The sequence below is a fragment of the Patiria miniata genome, unplaced genomic scaffold, assembly GCF_015706575.1.
Source record: "Patiria miniata isolate m_02_andy unplaced genomic scaffold, ASM1570657v1 HiC_scaffold_3, whole genome shotgun sequence".
Lineage (NCBI taxonomy): Eukaryota > Metazoa > Echinodermata > Asteroidea > Valvatida > Asterinidae > Patiria > Patiria miniata.
The window spans coordinates 2895800-2923468 of NW_024037069.1; the positions used below are offsets into that span (position 1 = coordinate 2895800).

A 27669-nucleotide genomic window follows, 5' to 3' on the forward strand; every position below is an offset into this window, starting at 1 on the left:
GACTAAAAAAAAATTACCCAAAAAATAAAACATTAAATTGACAACCTGGGGGGGGGGGCCTCCGGCCCCCGAGGCCCCCCCCCCCCCTTGGGTGCGCCACTGGATGGCAGAGTTGTGAAGGCAGGTTTCTGGCGCCTGAAAACCAGATAGCTACTGCTTGGCTTCATGTGAGATGTGAAGGCAGGTTTAAGGCATCCCTCCTAAATAGACAGAAAACTCTGATTCCAAACCCGTGCAGGTGGGGCTCGTCAGCCTTGGTTGGCTTCCCACCTAGGAGAAGGCTACCTCGGAAGTATAAAACCATACCGCTATTACTCCACTCCTGGGCGGCCTACAAGACAACGGTGTAACAAAAAAACGCTTGCTACGAATAGCTTAGCTGATTCTAATGGTATGACCTCGGAACGTCTCGACCTAAGATGACGAAAATCCTCCCAACCACTTAAAATTGCGACCTGGAATGTCTTTTAGATTGTCCTCCGCCCCCTCCCACTCCCCTACTCCCAGTTTGACGAGAAATCACCCCTCCTTCGCTGACAAACATGTTGATGGATATGGCAGTGACGCTAAGTATGGTTTTTAATGAAATCCGAGAAAGTCTGAGATTTTACCAAATGCGCCGTTAGGCAAGTTTCTGCCCGATTTTGTGCAAGGTTTATCCTGCGCATCTATCCAGCTGATTTATTTTGACGAATCCTGCATGGCGCACCTGATCACTGCATACACCCACGAGGCCCCCTTCAATGGAGAAACCATTACGCAAGCTATTCCACGAAACAACTGCATGCCTCGTGCCGGATTATCTGAACAATAGCTAGCACAATGCTTCGCCATTGAAAGGGGCCTTTGTGATAGAATTGTTATCGTGCTCGGATTGTCTGTACACAACCGCGGGCGTAGGGGATGCTTTAATGCAATCCTTGAAAATGCACTTTTATTTTCAATTATAGTTTCGCAATTTGTAAGGCTATTTTGGTACCATTTTGTTCATGCAAATTTTCATATTCATTAGCAAAAGTGTGATTTCAGGCAGAAAGCTCAATGTTATACAACTGTGTCAGCATCAAAAGTTGTTAGAATTTGTGATGATTTGCTTTCGAAATTGATCTTTCTTTGTCGATCTGTTATTGTGTCAGTACATGGCAGTAAGGCGAGTCAACTTTTCTCACAAATGTTTTCAATGAGCACATTTTTGAGTTCACGATTTTGAGCAGAAAACCCCTAAACTGAGCAGTGTCTTCCTGTTATGACATCACAGCAACAACGCCGTCGGTTGTCCGGAAAAGTATGGAAACATTATAAATGTTTGAAGTGCACTTTTCGATAAAAATTAACCAAAAAGGGATCATACAAGTAGTTTTCATGCATTTAAGAGGAGTAGAAAGTTTCACATAATGTGTGCCTATAAGAAAACTTCATCTCATGAAACCTTTAAACGAGGCCCTCATTTTGAGTTTTCAGATAATTTTGTTTTTATTTTTATTTGTATATTGGCAGCGTGTTAATCATATAGGTCTACAAATTGCTACAATAAGTGCTTTCTTGTGTGCTGATATAAAGCTATAAGAAATCTAATAAGTATTATCCCTAGTTAAAAATACAAGTTTGTTCTAACAAAATATTATGGCAAGCATTATACATAGCTCTAATACAAAATTATTCAGTTTGGCAGCATGATAATGATATAAGTCTTTAACAAGTGCTTTCCTGTGTGTATAGTTATACGTTTATTAAGTGTTATCCCCAGCTAAAAATGCAGGTTTATTTTTAAATACTATTACGCCGAAAATTATGCGTGACAAAAGTCATACAAAATTATTTCTTTTTCATTCAACGTATTTGGCAAAGTTTGTTCACCTTAAAGTAGGCCTATTCTACGCCGTATATACGCAACATCCTTAGCTTTTCCTAAAATAACAATTAAAGTTTATCGGTGTATCAGAAGTATAAGAGAGTCTGACATTTTCACCCTCAGTATGTATCCACTGCACTTTAACTTTTTGTTTCTCAATTTCATTTGAATATATTTATATCAATGGACTCATTCTACTGAGTAGCTGACGTTGAAAAATATCTAAATTGATGCGAGTCCAATAATATAATTGATTATCGATTCAACTCCTGTTCGCATATTTTGGTTTTTTGGGGTGGTCTTGTGGTGTTTTCTTATTATCAATGTGTATATTATACAAATAAAGCCCCCATGATTGTTGCCCTCTACATAATGCTGCACAAAAACATACATTGACAAGAATAACTCTCATTCAAAACTACATCAAACCGAAATGCACTGTTAAAATAGATTGGTGCCGTAGATTACACAGTCAGTAATATACTACAATGGCATGAGAAGCAAGGTACCGCTGTCCATAATTATAATGGCTTTACAGCATGCACGGGTTATAGGCCGAGACCAGTCACGAGACTACAGAAGAATTCGACCAGCAATTACGAGGGACACTTTGATGGTCCAAAATACCATGAAACAAATATTGTCCCTTTACAAGGAGATGAGTGTGTATGATGATGTGTATCCTTCCCGGTTGCTTGAGCGGTTTAGTTTTCGTCACTTGTTGGTTGTTCCGGTGTTTCCTGCAGTACTAAAAAAGCGAAGAACAAACAGTTTGCATCTTAGGTTGTTGAAGAAAACTGGAAAAGCAAAACAATGTTCAATGAAGAAATTTTTTAGATACAATCTAAACGGGAACTTTGATCTATAAACATAAGGCGGTCTAAGCACAGAAGTCAGTTAAAATTATCTTGCAACGATTTCCAGATGCGCAGACGTAAATTAAACTGAGAATCGGAACTTTCTCATGAAACCCATACAAAAATTGATTAGGCATCACCCGATTATTGCTAGGCCACTACTCTTGCTGGAGCGAGCACCTTTAATGTTTACTATCCAGTGACTGTATGGAATGTCCACTTCACAACATGTAATTTGAGCCACCCGACCCTCACAACCAGCCCATTCACCCCTGATTAACCTCTTGGATGTCTGGAGTATCTCTCAGGCCCCAAACAGCAGTTAAAACCACAGACATAACCCCATTTGACATTCCTTTTTGGTCACAGGGGTGATCGAAATAATCCCAACTAGCGGGATGCCGCGCTTCGCGCGGCACCCGCTAGATGGGTGGAGTTGACTGTTTCGTAATAATTACTGTATACAATGAAATCTCGATATTTTAAACTCCAATAACTCCAAACAACTGTTAAGTCAAATAAAGAATCAGACCCTCTGCTGCACGCGAGCCTATTTGGACTCGCCATTAGTCTCGCCCAAGTTGTATTTGCGTTTAGCAACGTGCGCGCACATAACATTTCCTGCGGAGATTGTGCGAGGGTCCAGGACATATCTATATATATAAGAGAGAGTTTAACTCGGCCTCCGAGACGATGTTTGCTCATGAAAGGATCCGAGACCGCGGGCTCCCGCGGCGCCAAAATCGCTCCACGTCCGTGGAAAAATGCGGAGGGTGTCTTCCGGCGGGTCGGACACTTCGGGTCGTCCTGATTTTCCCGTACGGACCGGCGATCCTTTTCGTCGATTTTTCGTGACTGCATTTTGCGCAGGAATTTGCCGTCGTGTGCGCTTTCACGTTGACTGCCTGGCCGCCCCCTGTCCTGGCTTTTCTGCGTGTCTAGACTGTGCGAGGTCAGCGGCTTCGACGTAGGGGTTCCGTTTACGTGTTTTACTCAGCCGTTCTGCAAAAGCGTTCACAAAATTGTGTATGGGGTGACCTTGGTAAAATATTTTTTCTCCATGGTGCATGGCCACCAAGTGCCCCTATTCTTTCATATGCTTCGCTTGCCGCCCCTGCGCCGTGTGCAACGAATACTCAGAAGGACTACACATTAAGTATGCCATGCGCGGTCTGACCGATCGAAAGTCTACACTGCGTAGTATTTCCGGGCTATGCAAAACTGTCGATGGCAATGCGTACTGCAGCCTGCTCCACACCCTGGAAACGAGGTTGGGTCTACGGTGCTCGCTATTTGAAGCGCAAGCATGTGACGTCGCGTGACAGAGTGCTGTTGCTTCCATAATGTGTTTACAGCTCCATGCTTCCACCACCTAGGCTGAGCGTTGGAGTTCGCTGCCCGCCACGTATAATTCAGTGTCGCGTTACTGTATAATTTCGGGGGCCTGTTTGGAGTCAACGAAGGATCGATGCATTGCTTCAAACTCGCGATCTTAAACGCAGTCACAAAAAAATCGACGAAAAAGTGTCCGACCCGACGGAAGACACCCATATTTTTCCACGGACGTGAAGCCGCGGTCTCGGATCCTTTCAGGAGCAAACATTTCTCGGCGGCCGAGTAAAACTTGCTCTTATATAGATGGTTGTACCAACTTTAATAAAAGTTACCGACTTTTTCCTCGCAGACGGTCTCGCAAATTGTTAGAAGTTTAAATTTACTTTTGTTGAAGAGTCCAATACTGAAACTTAATTATGACCTTCCTTCATGATTCAGACCGTTTGTAATTTTATGGTAACACTCAACATTTTCATTTCAAATGACACCTTCACGTTTTATTGCATTATGATTTAAACCAGCCTTCGCCTGTGTACTACAGTAACCTCTTCACTACGTTTTCCAAATTCTGCCTCACAAAAAGCCAATTTAACAGAACAACGGCAACATTTACAGACAGTTGCCACGGTACATAATTATCATGTGCGTAAATCGACGGGGGACAGGGGGACCCCCCCCCCCCCACACACACACACACATTTTGAGGGGGGGACATTGTTTGGTCTTCCCCCCCCCCCCACACACTTTTTCTTCCCCGAATAAAAATATTGTAGCCTACAATAATGATTCTATTGCTCAGAATACATGTAGCTGATTCAATTACTCAAAACTTTCACAGATGATCTTTTGCTCAAATTGGTTTTAGTGATCAGAAATTGCCTCAGATCACACCACAGAAATTGCTATTCTTTAACTGCATGTCTCCCCGACTATATCCCCCATTTACATTTAACTCCCCACAATTTCATCCCCAACACTACGCCCTACCCGATCTATGATCGGGTAAACCAGCTTGTTGTCAATATAGGGGAAGGGGCTAGCTAGGGTGAAGGGTGCTAGTTGGAACGCCCAATTTCCGTAAAACCCGTCAACCGTGTCACCAATATTTCCGGGGATGGGGAGAAATATTTTCAGGGATGGGGAGAAATGGTTTTTGTTATAGAGGGGAGATGGTGACATTGAAATTGTTGATATTGTGGGGGTTTATGTTTGTGCTGGGATTCATACCGTTTAAATGTTGTTTTAAATTGCGCGCCAATTAGGAAGGTCTTGCTGTCAACAGTTGAATGAAATTAAGTATTTATTGCCGACCGATTGTCTCATGCGATGTCTCATTATATAAAGCTCATAAATAATGTTGTGCTAGAATATTGTCCAGTCAATTTGAATATTGAATTTTCAAGGTGCCAAACCATTAAGGACGTATACACCAACTGTACAAATAGGTAATTTAGATGAAACGCGGTTTGATCTTGGCCTATACAACGTCGTATCCATCGTTCTCACTACAGAAGAGAGAAGGGGGCAGCCAGTGGGGGTGGGGGTTGAATATTGTGTGGGCGTCGCCAGGATTTTTTCTAGAGGGGGCAAAACATATTTTTGCCCAAAAAATGCCTGTTTTTCTCAACACATTCTCGATTTATCAGTTTCAGAGGGGGGCAGGGACATTTTGCCCCCCCCCAACCCATTAAATTCACACCACTATGACTTCACGCCCCCCTTTTTTTTTTGCTTTTATGGAGTGCCCCCCCACCCCTTCGCGACGCCCATGCCTATTTATGTTACACCTGTGAATGGTCACTTATATTTCCGGGGAAGTGGGCAACAATTTATATTTGTTAAGGTGAAGGGGGTGTTTCTTATTAAAGTAGAAGTTAATGTCATTATAGCAGTTGGTGTTTTTATTATGGTGATGGGGTTGTACAGCAAAGTATTGTAACACGTTTATTTGCAGAAGAGAGTAAAACTAAAAGAAAGGACATATTGGAGCACTTCATAATTATGTCAAGCATCACATGTTAAATGTATTTATTACAAAACTGTGAAAATGAAATCAGGTATACACGAATTTTTTTTAGTAATAATGTATTTGCATTCATTACTGTACAGGGTAGTACTTCGACAAAACTCAGGGGATATAATTGTAGTCAGTTTTCGGAGCAATTTTCGCAAGGGACGTCGGTCCAGGCTTGTTAACCATAGGCACAAACATTCCATGAAAGACTTTCAAGCAAGACGGCCAAAGGTTATTATGCAAATGCAGTTTTTTGTGTTAAAAGCTGTAATCATAAATAATGACAGTGGCATTGTAAGTTACAGGACAACATTTTTTTAATGAGTGTTGGTGAAAACTCATGAGAAATGGAGGGGTATGCGAGTATGAATATTTCGTTGTGAAATTTTAAGAGTGATTATGTAATTTGGTAATCAAAGACATTGTTTTGTTATCAAATAAGTTTGCCAGGATCGACACAGTCTGCTTGGCCAGTAATTATCGGGTAATCATTCCATCATTATTCATGGGTACAACTAAGCCAAGGATATAATTTTAAAAAAAGGATGGACATAAAACAGCAGAAAAGAGTGATTTTTTTCATGACTTCTAAAAATAAAATTATGGCTAGAAGGAAAATGTGTTTTGAATGGGTAAAGAGAAAAAGCAGGAATCTTGCAGTTGAACTGGAAAGAATAGGTGTGTCACGTCTTCGTCTTGAGTTGAGATTCTTGCTTTGGGAACTGGTTGAAGCATGCACTGGAGCATGCTTGGAGCATGGTTGGAGCTGGTCATGTGATGTGGGTGTCATCGGGAGTCCTGTGTAAAGGAGTTAGAAAGAAAAGAATAACGACTAAGGTGAAGAAAACTTGTAAAACAAATACATCGGCTAACAATAGCTACAAATAAATTAGACAGGTGTTGCAATACCCCCTTTATGCGGAATGCACTACTGAAGTACTAACCAAACATGCCAAACAACGAAACATGTCTTATATGTTGTATTTTAGTGACCCCCCCCCCCCCCCCCCCCGCATATGATTTTATCTCAGCAGAACAGCAGAGACACTGAACAGTCATCAATGTATTAGTTTCCTCTTTATCCTGCTTGGGTTCATGTCTGTTGTCGAGTCATTTGATTTTCTGCCAGAGTGTATTCTCTAAGATCCACTATTCTAACTGTGTTGGTTTCAAGTTTTAGTCTTCGCCTGTATTTTTTGGTTTTTGGCCTGAGGTTTGAACTTGATCACGTCTTTAATTTTGATTTGAGGGTTTCTTTATTAAGTTGGTTATTGGTCTTTGATTTGCAGTAAATTAATTTTGTTTTGAGTATGAGTATGAAAGTCATTTCTTTAAAGGAAGTTTTGAGTATGATTTGCCGTGTTCTAAGATTACCACAAAGATTTAATTTGCATCATTTGTATGGAATGAATGTACATTTCATGGCCTATATACAAATGCAGCATTTTTTTTCTAGCTAGTAGGCCTATAGGCCTAGGCCTAAAACAAACTAAAGCAAAATCCAAAAACAAACTACAAACAAAGCCCAATTGTGAAATCAAAAGTTGGCAAAGTTCTACAAACATGTTCGGGTACATGTTCCAAGTGAGGCCTGTATTTACGGAGGTCATGCAGTAAATTGGCCACATTAAGCCTAGCTAAGTAAACCCACGGCCAAACTCTCGATGTCCGAGGCCTCCCCCCGTACGTACATTCATACAACCCTCCCCGTACAACCCTCCCCATTCTACCACCAGACTACGCCATCATTGGACACTCACAAACTCACACTTTTCACAAACAACAATGCTTCTCATTGCCAGTGGCGTTCGAAAGAATACCACTTTTCACAAACAACAATATATATCATAAATGAGACTTACCGTTCAATGAGAAAACTGGAGCAAGGAACAGATACATCAACCATGTCAACAACGCTGTGCTGAAGAAATGTGGGGCAAGTTGCATGCGCTGCATGCTCATAACGAACGTATACGTGGCACGTCAATTATCCGGCCCATACGCTGCATGCTCTCATAACGAACGTACGTGGCCATACGCAAGATGGCCGGCGCGGCCCAATGGGGAAGGGAATTATGGGAAATATAGGGTGGAAATAGCCGGGCCCCGTTCCGCATCCCCCGCGGCCAACGGGCGCGTGCGGGACGGGAGACCGGTCGGGAAAATGGCAGGAAAATGGCAGCGCCCTCCAATCATTTTCGTGATTGTAGTATAGATACGCGGAGTTCTATGATGATAGGTTTCGTTACACTGCCCTCATTGTTCGCTTACCATCACTACAGATCACTCCAGCATCGTGAGAGTGGCTACACTTTGTGTCCTCCCAGCAGAAGGAAGGGCAGTCGGTAATTTTCTCTTCGGATCCTTCGCACGCTACGCCGTCCATATGGACGGGTCCGCTACCCTGCCCGAAGTGGGCAGCGGACTTGGCCTCCAGTGCGTCTGAGAAACCGAGCTGTCGGCAGACAATCCCCGCATCGGTGACGTTCCAATTTGTATCACAGATGGTGCCCCAGCTGCCGCCACGGTATATCTCCACTCGGCCGCTGGTGCGAGATCCGCCGACCAACCGAACCACATCTGATCATAATAAGACGGTTGTCTTTATTTAAGAGAAAAATATTTGAATAAACCACAAAGGCCGAAGCTGACTAGGTTTGCAGAATTGCTAATGTTGCTAGTATCGTGACATTTGGCGATGGCTTCTGGCTACAGCGCCCCTGACCAAATAAATGACAAAATGGAGAACTGCCAACATAGGGCTGGATAGCTCAGTTGGTAGAGCACAGGAACGGCAACCCGGAGGTCGCATGTTCAAACTCCGCTCCAGTCAATTTCATTGTTCAGTTAAATAAACAAATAAAAAAACATGACGAGTCACAGTGCCACCTTCATCCGTCGTGGAGTGGCGTAATGAAGAAAGGACAGATAGGTAACCCACCCTCACAACTCTATTTGTGAAAAGAGTTAATCGTACGCTATACTGAGCAACTCAAGGTGGCCATTTAATCTATGGTCCAAATAATCACTAAATCAGCATTGGGAGGCGATTCCTATGCTTTGTCGGGAAAAGCTATATAGTGGGGGTGTAAATGAACACAATTCTTTCAGATGTTTTATTGGAGTTCAGAGATTTCTTTGCTCAGTTAATTTCTTCACTTTTTTGGGAAGGGCTTTTGTTTGAAGTATGTATTTCGGGGATGAGTACTGGTATTTAATTGACTTTAATTGTATATCGGCGAACGGTGCCATATCACAAATACACTGGAGATAGATGATAATGACACGTGAGTTACTTAGTGTGCAATAAGTTGGAGGTGAATGACATGGAAACTAAAGAGGGCGGAGTATTTCTTACCAGATCTTGGTTTACAAACGACTCCTGCTACAGTTGAGCTGTTGCATTGCTGAGAGCCGGTACAGACAAACGGACAGTCAGCCAGCCGTCGTTCAGTTCCAGTACAGGCGACTCGATTCATCACGATTGGCCGGTCACTCTCTTGGCTGGACAACCCCGTTTTAGCCTCCAGAGCCCCGATGGAGCCGAGCTGATAGCAAACGGTGGTGGCGTCCTTCATATCCCAAGTGCTATCGCACACTGCACCCCAAGCATCATGGCGGTAGATTTCCACTTGGCCGCTCCATTTGTCATCACTACCCACTAATCGGATTATGCCGCTTAAGTCTGTTAAGAGTTCAAACATAAATTAAGACCATTTCAAATGTAAATTTAGATCAGTTCAAACGTAAATTTAGATAACACGTACGCTGAGCCGATGTTGGAAGAAGAAGACGTAACGTTCGATAACGAGTCTTGTGGCAAGAGGGGTCTCTTCTTAATAAGATATTTGTGGTACATCAGATCAGTACAATAATGTAAAAATCGTTTTCAAACTAAAATCTAAAAGGTATAAGATGCTGTTGTGCACATAACTTTAGCTTCTTTTCCTATCGCGAGGTGCCGTTTCATGGCTCAAATGTCAAATCGCCTAAACACACGTATCCCCCCTTCCAATGATGGCTGTTGTCTGACAATAATGATCATTCTTTGTCTTTGTCTACATGCATCTAGGGATCCCCCACTCAATTTGTAATACGAAGGTCATTATCCAATTTGTGATCCAAACCCATCGTTTCATATGATTTGTACTGGGCATTGTCAGAATGCAACAGAGCTGGACCAACACGAGTCATCAATCAGGAAAGAAACGAATAAACACGCCCAACAAGTGATATCAGCCGACAATACCATCATCCCAACTCCCAACCCTCCAACTTCCATGACCTGGATACTGACACAGGTTTTATGAGGGTCAAAGCAACCGACTCTGTAAAAACAGTGGCGTTTGATTTAACACCGGTGGTATCTTTGTAGGACCCCCGGTGTTCAATTTACACCGCCCTTTTTGTAGTTTAGACCTAAAGTAAATTAAAACAGTCAGATACTAACATGATCATTCGGCCTGCATCGGAATCACTGTTACACCAATATGAGTTCAACATAATTAAAATATGACTTGTATTAATACAAATTCCCCGGGTTCTTATCATGGTTCATCCAAACACGAATCTCAAGTTAGTGCTCGCAATTGGTTCTTACAGCGTTGGAATGAGCTTAGACCTATAAATCTAACCATTTATTTATAAAATTTACGCCAAATGACAAGTGGTATTATTGCCTTTTTATTTATGACGGTGACTTAGATTTTTAGATGGGCATATTTTTATCACCTTGACATCCGAGCACTTCGAACCTTAGAATATAGTAAGCAGAGCTACTCCATGTCAGTGGAAGTATGCGGAGGAATCTTGCCATCAGTACCACGGGGAACGTCACAGGCACAGAATGTCCACTACCATTATGCCCATTCAACTGTAAAAAAAAAATAACGATTTACATGATTACCACCAAAAAACATGTGGTACGTAATTCAAATATTCGTATTACGTCGAGCGTCTGTGCTATTTTTAGAGCCGCGTCAATTTAAGGAGATGCTAAACATATTTAGGTACGCTATCTCTTTTTAACATGAAAGTCATAACATGCCTGTAAACGCCTCCGGGAAACGAGGATCTAATTCAGAGTGGCGTTTGACAAAGTATTGACGATCGTCGCTTGATACAAGTTTCGCTCTAGAAATTATTTTCAGATTTCCATTATTCTTATGTCACTTCCGTTTCCAAGTCTGAGATGTACGCGTGAAGTTCAAAAAAGAAAGAAAGAAATGTCTTGACCTTGAGTACATAAGCGTCCATAAATGGTTCGGATGTACCATTCACTACATATTTAATGTCTTGTTCTCCGACCAAGGAGAGGGGGCAAAACATATTTTTCCCAAAAAATTCTTGTATTTCTCAACAAATTCTCGATTTATCAGTGTTAGAGGGGGGCAGGGACATTTTGACCCCCCTCCCAACTCATTAAATTTACACGACTATGACTTCGCGCCCCTTTTTCTTTTCTTTTTTCCCCTCTTCTTTTTTTCTTCTTCTTCTTTTTTTTTTTGCTTTTCCAGGTGTGGGGGTGGGGGTGGGGGGGGGGAAGCCCCCCCCCTTTTGCGACGCCCATGTCTCCGACAACAGCAACCCAACTTAGCTTACGTCTTGTAAGAAATGTATCTTCCTCATTTGTTAGTTGATAGATTAATGAGAAGCGTAAAACGCCATTACCGGGATTCGCACTCAGAACACGTACCTGATTAGAAGTCAGGACTTCTTCCAACCAGTCCACGAATCTGCCAACCGTCGGTGATTAAAACACCCACATGCCGTTTTATTTTTGTTTTATTTAAAGCCCAGTCGACATCTATGAATTAAGCATAACGCAGAGAGAGCGCTCTCTCTCGATATTGTCGGCTCCTCTTTAGAAAAGAGGATTTCATTGGCGGGCCGCGATTTATTTTTCCATCAGCGCTTTCCTAGGGAAACAATCAACGATCGAGATACTGCGGCGATCATGCACGGAGCTATAAACAGGTTTGCTTGAATTTATACAGACGGTCTTATTTACATAAAATGGCCCCCATTGCTACGAAATGACCAACACGTTGGTAGGAGAAGGGAAAAAAAATAACAATTATGCAAGTGCGCTACACAACAATTACGCAACTATTGCTCATGATCACTGACGTCTTGGGCCAAGACTAGAGGGCGCTATACATGCAATAATATAATATTGTTTCCCTTCGGGGAGTCGGTTTAATTCTATACATACCTGACCGTTGGGTAGAATAGTTTCCTTCCACTATGTAAAATAATTTGAGCCACCCTGCCCTCCAACCCCCATAATCTATCATTCATGGCATGCTTCAGACCAAAAACAGACATTGAACCACATATTTGCCGGTTGGAGATCAAAAGACTGTTCTATTTTGTCAGCAGGAGCAATCCATGGCAATTCGTGTCATCAGGGACAATTGTACCGGCACAAGCCTACGGAAATGTGCGCAAGCCCAGTACTTTTCCCGCCAATTTTGAGCAAGCCACTACGGCCTGACAAGTGACACACCCTCTGGCGGATTTACTATGGTCCATACTAGGATCGAGTATACAAATATTGACTGCTCGAGTGGTGTGGTAAAACTAGAATGCTACATGGATAGCAGCTTGTTAGTTATTTGGAAAATTCGTCTTTTACCAATTTATGGTTTGGAGGATTTTTTTTCGAGGAAAAATAAAGTCAGAAAACCTGACTTGCCACTCAAAGCACTTCAGTAACAAATAGCGAACTAGTGGTATGAAAAAAATGCTGGCGGGCCGGGAGAGGGATCACATGTCTCCAAAACACACTGAAAGGAATTGGCGTAAAACGGAATTCGTGCATGCGTACATGTTTGAAAAGCAACCCCCAGGAGTCAGGAGGCGTCGTCCCCCCCCCCCCCCGCCAGCTTTCCGAATGTCCATGCTGCTTGCCTCCCCCCACTCCCCCACCCCACCTTATGTTGACAAGAAATCGTAGTCGGTGCTTGAGACTAAATGGCAACCCAAGATGAAGTCAATGGAAGTGCAACTCAGACTTTAGTTTTATTTTAAAACAAAATGTTATCATCCAACCACTATACGGACACCCAATCATTGTATAGATTGGGGTCAAGGCGCAATTCCTCACCCCACCCGAAACCACTGTACTTTTCCAGCATATTCTCGATTATCATTTGTCTAGAGTAGACAGGGACACTGTCCCCCTCCCCCCAACCTATTAAATTAACAGCAATATGACTTCGCGCCTCTTTTCCTTTCTTTTTTGTCTTTTGTTTTGCTTTGCTTTTTTGCTTTTCCGGGAGAAGGGGAAGCGCCCCCTTGACCCCCTCGCAACTCCCATGAACCCAATTATAGCTTCCGCTTTCACAGAATTTGTTCTAATTGAAGTTAACGTATACCTTTGCAATTTAACACAATGTAAAACGTTATGAAATAACGCAATATTGCAAGTTACATGTAACGCAAGCTTTTGCGATAAAGGCCTAATTTTTTTTGGCGATACTTTTAACGCAATAAAACTTTTGCAAATTAACGCAATAGCTTTACGAACTAACCAACACTTTTTTTTGCAAGAGTATTGCGCTATGTTACAATCGTACTGCGCTAATTATTATTAGTTTTCCCGCCAATTTAAAAACATTTTTCATTCAAATTCACCAACTCCAATATTCAATTTCGTCCGACAACAATTTCACTAGTTTTGTCATTTACCACTCAATTTAAAAGTTTGGTCACCGTCATTAGTCACCGGGTTGAGAATATTCGTCATTTCAGGTCAAATTCTAATTCGTCTAAGCTGTTGCTGAATTGCAGATTCAGAGATCGTATTCGTCGAATAAAAATCAATTACACGAATTTGATTTCTGAATAACAGGGTTTGGCGCAAACGAGGTGACATCGAATACATGTATTCCGGGACGAAAACGTGTGCTCATTGTTTGAATTTGCTTGAACTGAAGTTGAAATTGTCTGACGAAAGATGAAATTAAACATTGAAAGTGCACCAAATCGATGTTGATGGACGAATTGAACATTGGAAACGGTGAAATCGAATGAAAAAAAAAAAAACGTTTTAAAATAACCGGGAAAACCTATAGTATAAATTTTGGGTTAGTTCGCAAAACTAATGCGTTAATAATAATAATTTCACAATACAGATTTATCGATATGGAATGTGAAAACTTGTAAATGTAAACGTAAATCCTGACGGGATCCTAGGCTCACCTGTACGGTCTGTCCTCTGTCAGTTAGTTTCTGCCAATCATTGGACTCGCCCGTGTTACTGTAGTTTACAGCAAAGGTTCGGATATGATGCGTTTTGCCTCCCTGCACGATGAGCCCCGTGATGGCCGTGTACTGACCGAGGTCTACCTGGATCCATTGACCCTCGGGCTTTCCACGCGGGCATGCCCACCAACCAGTACCTGTGGGGAATAAAACAAACAAAATACCATGGCATTCAAAATAATATAGAACCAAATACTACAGGGTTTCCTTAAGGAAAGTACAACCGTTACGGAATGATTATGACAATAATACAGTGGTGGTTCGGGGGGGGGGGGCTAGGTGGGTGAACCCCCCCCCCCCCGAATGTTGTTTAGCCCCCCCCCCCCCGGCAAACAAAAAAAAAATCATAAAAAACAAAATTGCACTAGCAAAATGTACGAATGTGACGTACATGCGAACGGTCTCCCCCCAAATAAATAGTCGTGAGAAGGGTTTGTACAATATAGTGTGCCTGATTGTAGCATTTTATCAGCGCTCCCCATTGAAAAAATGGCCCAACCCAAGCTCCCCCTCCCCCTCCCCCCTCCCCACACACACACCTATTGATTTTCGGAGGCTTAAGTGTCTGGAGAAAATAGCCGGTTTTATAATTTAGCACGCCTCCCTGAAAAAAAAATCTGGATCCACTTTGCTAGCCCCCGAAAATATTGGCTCTGGACCTGCGCCTGCAATAATACATATTTTGTATTGGAATTTGCGCCTGTAAATTGGTTTGAAGTTGAAGTCATTCCTGTTCTGGAGGACTGAGTATAACTCTTTGTTTATCCCGAGGGACCCAGACCCCCACACTCTAAAAACTGAAGTGTTGAATTTTAACATTTCCGAAGTGTTACTACCAAAACAATATTTCAAATGTTGCAAAAGGTTATTCCAACTCTAATGCTAAAGTTAAGCAACTTCAAGATGTGACTTCGCATTTTAAATGTGTTGTGAGCTTTCCTGCATATACGCCTGCGCAGTAATGTATTAGGCGACTGGGCAATTTGATTGGATAGTGAGTTCAGCGCGCCGCGCAAGCGCACTAGATCATTTCCGACCGAGCTCCAATATGGCGTTGCTTTCTTCATAAACTTTTGTCCTACATCGACCAACATCGCCGACAATGATGATATAACCAGTTGATTATAGGTGAGATTTTTTATACTGAGATATTATCGCAGGAACACTGCACACTTTGATGTTAATACTACTTATATATCGTACCAAATTGACGGATATTTTTAGACCTTAGTTCTAACAGATGGGTGTCGCTATACATTGTACATATACGTACATACGTCCATTTGATTTGCGTGATGTATCGATAATGTTGAAGTACGTATCTTACATTCGACAGAAGTGTGACCAATCTTTAATCTTTACAAACGCAGTTATGTGTGCATGTTTTTCCATATGAGGACAGTGTATCGATACATCACGCAAATCAAATGCACGCATGGGCGTCAACCCTGGGGGACAGGGGGACATGTCCCCCCCCCCCAACTTTTTGAAGGGTGGGGGGGACACACAATATCAAATGTCCCCCCCCCCCAGATTTTTGAACTCGTGCCACATTAACAGGGCCCTATTATGTACTACAAAGTATCTTTTGCTAAGAAAATATTGGTTCAAGTGGTCCAAAATTGCCTCAGATCGCACCACAGAGCATTTAGAATCCAACATTTTTTCGGGGCCCTTAATTAGCAGGCCCCGAACCCCACGCCTTTAGCTTAGAAGATAATAGCTTATTCAATTACTTTAACCTCGAAAATTATTTTTTAATTATTTTCTTTTGCTGGGAAAATATATTAGTTAAAGTGGTCAGAAATTGTCTCAGATCGCACCACAGAGCATCTAGAATCAATTTTGTTTCGGGGCCCTTAAGCAGGCCCCCGAACCCCACGCCTTTAGCTGAGAATATAATAGCTTATTCAATGACTTCAACCTCGAAAATGATGTTTAAATCAATACCTTTTGCTCAGGAAATATTGGTTTAAGAGGTCAGAAATTGCCTCAGATCACACCACATGAGCATCTAGAATCTGATTTTTTTTCGCAAGCCCTGAACCCACGCTGTAAGGGCTTCGCGCTTCACACTCGCATTATTTCTGATCAAGGTATGTCCCCACCCCTCACTTTTGAGAAGCGATTGACGCCCCTGAATGCACGTATGAACGTACGAACATGTATAGCGACACTCATCTGTTAAAGGGTCTAAAATTATCTGGCAGTTTCGTACGATATAAAGGCAGTATTATTAACATAAGAATGTGCAGTGTTCCTACGTTAATATCTCAGTAAAAAAAATCTCACCTTTACTCAACTGGTTATATCGGGATGGACGGCGATGTTGGTCGAGGAAGGACGAAAAGTTATGAAGAACGCAACGCCATATTGGAGCCCTTACTATCAATGACATACTCTGTATTTATTGGTCTTTTTGCGTGCATTTGAAGGAAGGGTTTTTTGACATTACAATAGCTCAAAGTAACACATTTAAAGGGTACCAAATAGTTGTCTCAACAGTTTCAAAGGGTTGTATATCAACACTTTCTTAACACTTGTCAATGGGTAAAGAGGTAACTGAATGGTTGTTATAACATTTTAAAAGGGTCAGATCCAACACTTTTCTAACATTTTTAAAGTGCTGGATCCCAACACTTTTTTAACACTTGGAAAAGAGTCGCAAAAGGCATCGACACTTTTGTAACTGTCTAAAAGTGTGGGAATTCGTAACACTTTGGAAAGTGTTGAATCAACTTTTAAAGTGTGGTCACTGACCGCACACATATAGCAAGTGTTAAACTTATCATTTATAAAGGTGAATTTAACACTTTAGATTTTAGAGTGCAGTGTCAGTTGTTAGATGTTAAATGAGGAGAATGAGGTTTTGCCAGAGGCTGCTCGCAAGGCCAACACGATTCTTGAACGCTTCATAATTAGCGGCGAGGCAGGATTTTCTAGAACGTAAGACAATATTCTCCACAACCGACGAAATACACAACCGTTAATTGTGAAAGGAACGACAGTCGCACTTAACTCTCTGTTCGCTTAGGAATTTGACGTCATGTTCTCACGATTGGCCCCTTTTTTCATTGAGGATTAAAAACATACAAACTAACATTTACTTCGATATGATAAATAATCGGGTCGTTCCTGTCCTTGCAGCAAATTTTCATCGTCTGAATGCGCATCGAAGCAGAGACACGCCAAACTTATTAGGCACGCAGTGGCACATTTATGCATAGACGGGCCTGGGAATGCATCATCAGGGACGGAGGACTATGTGGAATGAGTTGGTCAATACGAACAGTCAAATTGTTGTGTGAGCATGAACAATGCGGCTGCCAAGAAGACAACCAGGAAGTTGACGACACAATGTGAAATTTAAGTTTATTCTAAATTAAATGTTTGTGGAATCAAGGGTTTGTCATTACTTAACATGTATCAATTCACACTTGAGATCCCACAGAATAAACAAAGATTACTCATCCCCGAACAGAAATGACTTGCAACAGGCATGACCTGTGTACTGACGCAGCTTCAAATACCAAATTTGTATTATTGTCATTTGAAGGTCGTTTGTAATCACAATTTTCGTAACTTTTTCGTTGTTGCGGAGCCTAAAGGATCAGTGACAGGAAATCGCGCTAGAGACTTGAGTTAGTGATGTTGATTTTGTTGTAGGCCTAATGACAGTAAACTAGTGACGATTTTTTGTTTTGTACCCAGCTAGAACATGAGAACACTAATGTTACAAAACAAGCTAATGCAATGACAATTAAATCGTAGCACGGACAGAGTGATACATAGAATCGGCTTCTATTTGGTCAAGTTTATGGTGAATGCATGGACTATTCTGGGGATAGCCTTATCACCCACCCCTGGCCAAAAAAGTGCGCAATAAATTGTTGGATTGCATAAGCACTTGAATACAGGAGATACGCGGTCTGACTGTAGCATGAGTATTGCTGCTTTCATATAACGGGAAATTGTCATATGCATGCAGCGTGGTGTGCTCACACAGAATCACGCCATGCATCTTTCTTTCAATTTCAAGAACAGTTTCAGACTATTTAAACCCTCCAGGAGTACAGGGTGCAAGCAAGAGTTCAAATAAAATACTGAGAAAAGTAAGCTGTCTTGCGGAGATTATCCGGAATCCATGGAGTTTTTTTTGGGGGGGCTGACCTATTTTTATATTGAGAAACTTAGACAAAACGACATTTTTGGGTTAAAGACGGGTAGGATCATTTGCATGTATCTCAGAAATAACCAACCGAATGATTATTAACTTTTTTGGATTAAAGATCGTAGGGTGATAACCACCCCGTAATGTTATTTTGTTTGGCTTGCTGCCATTGCGAAGAAATCAAGAAATGGTGGTGATTTCCAACGATCAGTCAATTGCCTTTTTTATTTAACACAGAGTACCATGGGCGAAATCGTGTTTCGTGGTCAAAAGGTAGTGCATGGTTAGGTTTAACGTTTAAACATTCATCTTTAAAATTTGAGAGGTTTTATTATTGGAAACGAACAATGCATGAAAAGCAAATGAGCCTAAAGCCTTGAGAAAGAAAGGGGCTGGTCATATTGACCAAGAATGGAATCCATAATTAACATTCGAAATGCATCGTTAATTAGTATTTTTTTGCAATGTTTCTAGTTGTTTTTAGAGTCGGGCTTATACAATTCCTATGTGTTAACTCACAAAAAGGGCAAAAACACAAAGTAAGCAACAGTTGCTGACTATTGCAATGAGAGTAGCAATCAATGAGACTTACCATTCAGTCGGGCCTGGCTTGGGCGATTACCCGGGCCGAATGAGTCTGACGCCGTCAGGCTGGAATCAGGGATGGCCCCACTGGCCATCCCCAGTGGAGAACTCGTACACGAAAGACCTGAAATGATATATATCGGATACAAGGTATCGTTTCTTTCATTCCTATTTTGCTTGACAATGAAAATTGTTTGGGCGATTTTTTAAGGGACCATTGCATGTAATTAAAACATTCATTTTGAGCAACTTTCTCTGAACTGCAAGAAAACCTAAGTGAATAAAAAGTTTAGTTTAAAACGTGTGTAACGTGCACTTAGGGTGTTGCGTAAAAATTACGAACCCACAAATTTTGCTCATTGAATTAATATTTAAAATATTTATTACAGCCAAGAAAAAACAAACAATCTGGCATTTTTTCTTGCTGAGGCAGTTTTAACATCCAAGTTTCTGCCTTAAATGGCATCACAGTTTCGCTTATTGTGGAAATGCGCATAGCATTAAAAAAAAACTTGCAAATAGCAATAAACTATGAAAGTTGAAAATAAAGTTAAATGGGACACAAAGGTGCATTTTTAGGGATTGCAGTCAAATTTTCCATTACATTGGCTCTTAGAGTGTAATGGGATGTAAGAGAATGTCAAACGAGCAGTGGTGACAATTACCTTCGGCGATGAAGGAATGAAGGATTATTCTAAAAAGTTTCCAGTCAATCGAGGTATTTCATTATAATAGCACCCGTTTTAATAGCTGAAAACACCGGAACAAACAACACCCCCATTAAGTGCTTTGCAAGCGACAAAGTTGCTATTAGTAAGATGTGTGTGTTAAAGTTGGTGCTGGTCCTTGAGGGGTCAGGCTATAGGCCCAGCCCTCTTTTGATCTGACTGACTGACTGACTGACGAACTGACGGACCGACCGACCGACCGACTGTCACTCTTGAAGTAGACTTGCTTAAGTATCACTTTGGCCATAAAATAATGTTGAAATAGGATTACACCGTGTAACGTCAAGGAATGTTCTAAATCCGGCCCATTGCTGCGAACGTCACATGCATGAAAAGACGCCCGGTGTATAGCCATTCTGACTCGATTAACCAGAATGTTATGCATTCTGGGCTTACCTTTACTACAGCTTTGTGATTGCGAAGGCTTAAGTGTAATCATTGTTAAACAACGTTAATCCGATTACGTACATAAACACTACCACCAGAGCAGTGAAATTCATGCAGCCAAAAAAAACATGGCTTTTTGAATGTTATGTTTTTTAGAAATAATGCTCAGTATGATTGAAATGTTATTTTACAACAGAAGAAGAAATTACAAATATCGTGTCAGTGAAAAAAAAATCGCCGTTATTGATGCCGAAACACTGGTGAATGTGACCTAAATGTCTTCGAAAAATCGTTCTAAAAGGTCCCCAAATCTATCTATTTATCTCAATTTATAGGAATCCCCATCAGTTGTTATTTCAAGAGTAGTTGAACACTGTCGAAATATCTTTGAAGTATATTCCAAATTTCAACTTAATCTGTTATTGCAAACGTTCGTGTAACACCTTGAACTATCTCCAAGGTAAATTTCCACGAGGATTTTTTTCCGACGAAACTTACGTGCATGGTTTTCGGGTTGGCCGATTTTGGGCCAACAATGACGAAGCCCATATTACTTAGCGTAACTCGGCGTGACTCGGCATGGGTCTTGGTATCGACCAATTGAAGCCGACAAAAAGGGTGATATTCATTAATTAATAACTCGTGAAGGAGGCGATACTGAAAATTTGTACTGCACACCATAATGGATAGGAGGAACCTTATCATGCGTGATGCATTAAAAGGTTGACAGATATTGCAAACACCAGTGTTACAGCTTTGGAAAAAAATAAATATTTTTTTCCAATCCCAACAAAAAAATACAGAACAGATCAAAAACGATTTTGAGCACATAGTTGGGATATTAATTATAAGGGACACAAACCTTGAAAGTTACATGAAGATACGGCCTTCTAAAGATTTTCAAACATTTCGCCGGCGAACATCCACATGTCTGTGTGCATGTTGTTTCATTCAAAATATAGCATTATGTAACCTTCAGAAATCGGCCTTCGCAACCACACGGCAGTAGTGGAGGTAGACTGTCTGACACAATTTGACCTTGGGCATAGAAATATGTGAAGGTCACATAAATATGTAAATATGGAAATATGTAGATATAAATATGAATTAAGGGATGTGGAAATTTTAAACACGGTTTGACCTAATGAATGGATGGGATGAATAGGGAATAGGTGTGGGTATAAGGGACCGGGTACAGTTTGAAACTATTCTATGGGAAAGATTGCATAAGGTATGGAAAAATATATATTTTTATGGTACATTTGGATCTTAGCCCGAATATGAGTTTCATACGTTAGTGCAATTAATCCCTGTGAACGAACAGCTGGTCGGATCTTTAATCCCCCAACAATACGCGGGAGAGGGCGCGTGCCAAGTCAGCGCACTAGTATTGTTACGAAGTTAATCCGATCGATACAAAAAGTAATTGGATTTCCGAATGCTCGACAGCAGAAAGCAGCGATAGATGGCAAAAGTGAATTGTGCGTTGATCAGACTGAAACGAGTACGATTGTCTATTTGAAGAATTATTTTAAAGTCATTTTTATTGGGTTTATGGGTATTGTGCACGTTGCGTTTTCCAAGGTATAAACAAACACTCACCGCAGCATACTTGCAGGGTACAACCTGTGTCGGCCATGGGGGTATATGATAAATCCACGATCCATAATCCATGCGTCTGTACGGAGACCGGTGGTCGATCACCCCTCGATGATCGCACCGATCCTGGAGCAAATAAATAACTCCGTCCGTGCGCCTATATTCCTCTTGTTAATCGATACAATACCAATGGCACTCTTCTACACTGCCACCAGAATCATCCAAGTAAAAATATATGTTTGTGCGCGGTGATCGTAGAAAAGGGAAGGTTTTGGCATCAGCCAGAGCAAATGCTAGTATACATGCACACTACTGTATACACGCCGTCCGATCAGATAGCGCTCAAGTTTTCTTAAAGGGAATATACATCATTTGCTTTTGCTGTGATTTTCAGAAATGGATGGAATTGGGGGGTTGGAAATATAAAGCAAAGATAGTTACACTGACTTTTTGGAGGTTTTGGGTTCGAAAATGCTATAAAAACCAAGAAAAACGATATTTTCCTGTAGTCTGGTTCCCTGACTCCATATAAGAAGAAACAGAGCAGTTTACATACATTGGGGAATTGTAAGGTCAGGGAATCAGTCTAGCTGGCTCGTACCCGTTCATAGGTTTGTAATCGATTGCAAACAAGTGCAATGGTCAATTGGGGCCAGTATTTGAAAAAAAAGCCAGTTGTTTCCAACGCTGATCGGCCGATCAGCGTTGGAAATTGATACAAAAATACCACTTTTCTTGAAAATGACAGTATACCATGTGCCATAATTTTACAGGATGCTTTAGACTGTCATTTACCAACATCCTATTAAGGTATTTCGCAAAAACTTGGTAGTTTTATTTTTCGATGTTTGCAAATGTTGTATATTCCCTTTAATCCGTGACGGCTAAATTATCGATTAGGCTCTATAGTCTGCAGAGGCGCGTACAATAAGGAATGGATTCAGTGGTTTAAAGCCATAACAAAACGTGCGGGTATGTGGTTTTCAAGGGAACTACGGCCTGGAAAGTGCCCGATTAAGTGTATAGGAATAACACAACCATCATTGTGCATTTTGTAATATTTCGTACTAGAACGACCCCAAAACCAAGCTATAGCCTATCCATAGTTAAAAATTCAGTCGTAACGTGGTAAAAATGCTGCCCCTTTAACGCTGTCTGTATAGGAATGCACCGAACCCTAGTTGTACCTCCGTGCCGGATTTGTTTACAAAATCGAGGATGACTGGGTTTTATCTACGACCATTTTACGGGGGTTATTTAGAGGGCGTGTTCAAGCAATAATTTTGTGACTGAGAGTAGGCTTTTCCAATTGATAAGACAACACAAACAAAGAAAAATACAACTGCAGAAAGTACATACGATATGACATTATTGCTTTATTGACGTCATTTTTCAGTAAAACATCATTCTACTCTTTTCCCTGCTCATCCTGCTCTTTTCCCTGCTCATCCTGCTCTTTTCCCTGCTCATCCTGCTCTTTTCCCTGCTCATCCTGCTCTTTTACCTGCTCATCCTGCTCTTTTCCCTGCTCATCCTGCTCTTTTCCCTGCTCATCCTGCTCTTTTCCCTGCTCATCCTGCTCTTTACCCTGCTCATCCTGCTCTTTACCCTGCTCATCCTGCTCTTTTCCCTGCTCATCCTGCTCTTTTCCCTGCTCATCCTGCTCTTTTCCCTGCTCATCCTGCTCTTTTCCCTGCTCATCCTGCTCTTTACCCTGCTCATCCTGCTCTTTACCCTGCTCATCCTGCTCTTTTCTCTGCTCATCCTGCTCTTTTCCCTGCTCATCCTGCTCTTTTCCCTGCTCATCCTGCTCTTTTCCAGAAAACTTGAGCGCTATCTGATCGGACGGCGTGTATACAGTAGTGTGCATGTATACTAGCATTTGCTCTGGCTGATGCCAAAACCTTCCCTTTTCTACGATCACCGCGCACAAACATATATTTTTACTTGGATGATTCTGGTGGCAGTGTAGAAGAGTGCCATTGGTATTGTATCGATTAACAAGAGGAATATAGGCGCACGGACGGAGTTATTTATTTGCTCCAGGATCGGTGCGATCATCGAGGGGTGATCGACCACCGGTCTCCGTACAGACGCATGGATTATGGATCGTGGATTTATCATATACCCCCATGGCCGACACAGGTTGTACCCTGCAAGTATGCTGCGGTGAGTGTTTGTTTATACCTTGGAAAACGCAACGTGCACAATACCCATAAACCCAATAAAAATGACTTTAAAATAATTCTTCAAATAGACAATCGTACTCGTTTCAGTCTGATCAACGCAAAATTCACTTTTGCCATCTATCGCTGCTTTCTGCTGTCGAGCATTCGGAAATCCAATTACTTTTTGTATCGATCGGATTAACTTCGTAACAATACTAGTGCGCTGACTTGGCACGCGCCCTCTCCCGCGTATTGTTGGGGGATTAAAGATCCGACCAGCTGTTCGTTCACAGGGATTAATTGCACTAACGTATGAAACTCATATTCGGGCTAAGATCCAAATGTACCATAAAAATATATATTTTTCCATACCTTATGCAATCTTTCCCATAGAATAGTTTCAAACTGTACCCGGTCCCTTATACCCACACCTATTCCCTATTCATCCCATCCATTCATTAGGTCAAACCGTGTTTAAAATTTCCACATCCCTTAATTCATATTTATATCTACATATTTACATATTTATGTGACCTTTACATATTTCTATGCCCAAGGTCAAATTGTGTCAGACAGTCTACCTCCACTACTCACGGCTGTACTAGGCTTGCCTTGTCTTGTAAGTTGTTACCTCTGCCAAGGAGGTTATGTTTTCATCGGATTTTGTTTGTTGGTTTGTTAGTCTGTCTGTTAGCAAGATAACTCAAAAAGTTAGGGACGGATTTGCATGAATTTATTTTAAAGGTGGCCCCTGGTACAAGTACAAATCGATTAGATTTTGGAAGTGATCCGGATGTGGGTCTGGATCCGGGATTCTTTTAAAGAATTCTTCACCATTTATGCGAGTATTTCTTTTGGGTGTGTTGATAATATGGTGGGGAAATGTTTAGCGTGGCAAACTAGGTGTGCAAAAAAATATATACATTTTACAATTAAACATCAGCAGCGTCATGTGCTTATTTACCTGATATACTTGAGCTCCTTGCCTGGTCTTGTGACGTCACATCTTGCACTACAGGATGGGCCGAGCATAATTCTAAAATGCAAAGTCAAGATTGTGATATTTTAATTTTCATTATTTTGTACGGAATTAAACACAACCGACAAATTGATAGACGTCTCGTGTTTTCAGGCAAAGAAAGTTTGGGCATTCTGATAGCGCGGAATCCAGTGAATCCGTTAAAATTGTACGTATGCCTAAACGAATACAGCAGTAAAACTAAGGAGGCATCAACAAGCAAAAATAAAGCCAATATAAAAGTATGAAATTGAAACTAACATGACAAAAATGTACCGTCCCAGTTATTATCAATTTTCAACCCAAATATACATTCCTGGTTTAAATTGCTTTTTTTCTTGTTATTTTTCTAGCAATGAAAAACCTATTCATTTTCGAATAAGAAAACGATCGATAAAACATGAATGGTCCCACGTTTAAATATAGAATCATTACTTTACAAAGTTCGAATTATTTTCCGGCCGACAGTTAATAATTCAGTTCTCGAAGGGTAGACTGGTTCTTGACCCCATTTGGATTGATTATCTATGGACTGGGAACCAGTTTACTCACAGGGATTTGTTTGTGGGCAAAATATAAGCCTGCCTTTGAAAAGATTGCGGACGCTCAAAAAGGAAGAAAGTATTTTTTCATCAAAATAAACGAAACAAGTTTTAAAATTCGTCAGTAGCAAAACCATTAAATTTAAGAGCACAAACGGGATATCTTTTAGTAAAAGAGGCACATAATAAGTTTGGTTAAATTCTTTATAATAAGACATTGAATCCATCCGGTTTGGGTGTAATTTCTCGGAAGGACTGAACACAAGTCCAATTGAAACGCTTGGATGCTTTTGTCGGAAATGCGCCCTTACTCGGGGCTCTGAAACGTATTTCTGTAACGAGATAATTACAGTTCCAAAGATCTTTCAAAAAGTTCCATAAACGTCCATACAAGTATAACTTGAAAAAAAAAATGCGTTTTTCATAAAGTCATCACGCGAAGGAATTTCGGCCTTACAAATTTTGATCTTCAAAAGTACAGCCCTTGCAGCGCTAGGACACTGAACAATTGCCTGCGCTAATTTTACCCAATTATAAAAGGGTGACAACTGCAACTACCCAAAATTGAGTTGTTCTATAAATAACCAATTGTTTGGATTGGAATTTCTGTTAAATTCAACCAAAACTTGTGATCATACCAGACCAAATTTAATTTGGTATTGTATGACTACAACTTTTGGTTGAATTTAACAGAAATTCGAACCCAAACAATTGGCTATAGAACAACCCAATTTGGGGTAGCTGCAGTTTGCACCCTTTCTTGGGAAAAATAATCCAGGCAATTTTTCAGTGTAGTTGTCATTCCAGTAACACATGATTGATATACAAAGTACATATGCACACGTTTTGTGTTAGGATCGTGATGTTTATAACTGTAAACCTTAGAAATACACTTTCAGCTACACACGGGTGTCCATGTGCTGTTTACACTAGAAAATAATTCCTAAAAAGTTGAAAATGAAAGATTCAAATCAGTTTCACGCTTATAGGCCTACGTAAGCGCGCAGCTATGATGGCAAGTGTTGCCACCAACAGGCATTCATGAAATCATCGGGCGAAGGAATTTTGGCCGTATAATATTTTGAAATGTTGATCTTCACAAATCAAACCATTGGAGCGCTTATATATAATCATTTCAGTTTTAAAACATCTTCTAAAACAAACGTGTACGCACGTTCCGGGCTACAATCGTAATGTTTGTAACTCTAAATACTATAGAAATGCAAAATTTCAGGTTTCAAAATCGGTTGCCTGCTTACAGGTTTTCCTGAGATGATTGCAATAGAAAATATTTTCTAAAACTACAATTAACATTAATATAAAGAATTCAATTAAGTTTTACACTTACGTGAGGGCGCAGTTATGATGGCAAATGTTGCCACCAACACCATTGGAAAAGATATGGAGAAAGTCATTGTTACGATGAGAGAAAGTAATTCAAACGTCTTCCGGAGAGATCAGCTGGAGTCGAGTATGAGCCGACGGAGGTTGGTCATCGGTTTATATATGGCTACCATATAAGGGTGTGTCGGTGATAAAATGTTTGAGCAGATGTCTTACTTCGCTGCAACAATCAATCCCTCCGAGACGTTGTTTACGTGGGTCTGTTTTTGTTGGTAGGAAGCCAACAATCTGTATGGGGAGCGTTATCCGTTGTGCCGTCATTCTAGTTAAAGGCGGGGGGGGGGGGGGTATGCCCCTTCCCTGTCCACCGGCATCTACAAGGGTGAATCCATTGAGCGGGGGCCATGCCCCCCCCCCCCCAAAAAAAAAAAAAAAAAAAAAAAAAAGAAAGAAAGAAAGAAAGAAACAATTTTCTGTTCTTTTTGCGTACACCACTATCTGTTCCTAAAAAAAAGTGGTCAGAAATTGCCTCAGATCGCACCACAGAGCATCTAGAATCCCAAAACAAGTGTTGGGGCCCTTAAGCGGGCCCTAAACCCCATGCCGTCATTTTTGAGACCCACTTTTTGGGAGACCAACAAGTTTTTTGGCCCCCCAAAAAATGTGTTCTGGATGCGCCCTTGGGCACCTATCCCAATGGAAGGGGCATACAAGAATATTCCAGTTTTGTTTAGTACTCAATCTCGCAGGCATCTTTCACACGTTTTCCCATCGTTCCCACCGTCCGTACGATTTTTCTAA

The 27669-nt window shown here is 41.1% G+C and overlaps 1 protein-coding gene across 1 annotated transcript; it reads right to left on the reverse strand.

The window, feature by feature from the left end:
• Positions 1–1447: 1447 nt before the first annotated feature.
• On the reverse strand, positions 1448–26955 carry LOC119738157 (deleted in malignant brain tumors 1 protein-like). The gene is made up of 8 exons (XM_038212902.1): positions 26873–26955; positions 24929–25000; positions 19090–19206; positions 14264–14463; positions 10790–10931; positions 9417–9743; positions 8330–8638; positions 1448–2600 (listed from the first exon to the last, which is right to left on the reverse strand). Exons 1-8 carry the CDS (start codon positions 26937–26939, stop codon positions 2557–2559), a joined length of 1278 nt encoding a protein of 425 aa, XP_038068830.1. The 5' UTR covers positions 26940–26955; the 3' UTR covers positions 1448–2556.
• Positions 26956–27669: the final 714 nt, after the last annotated feature.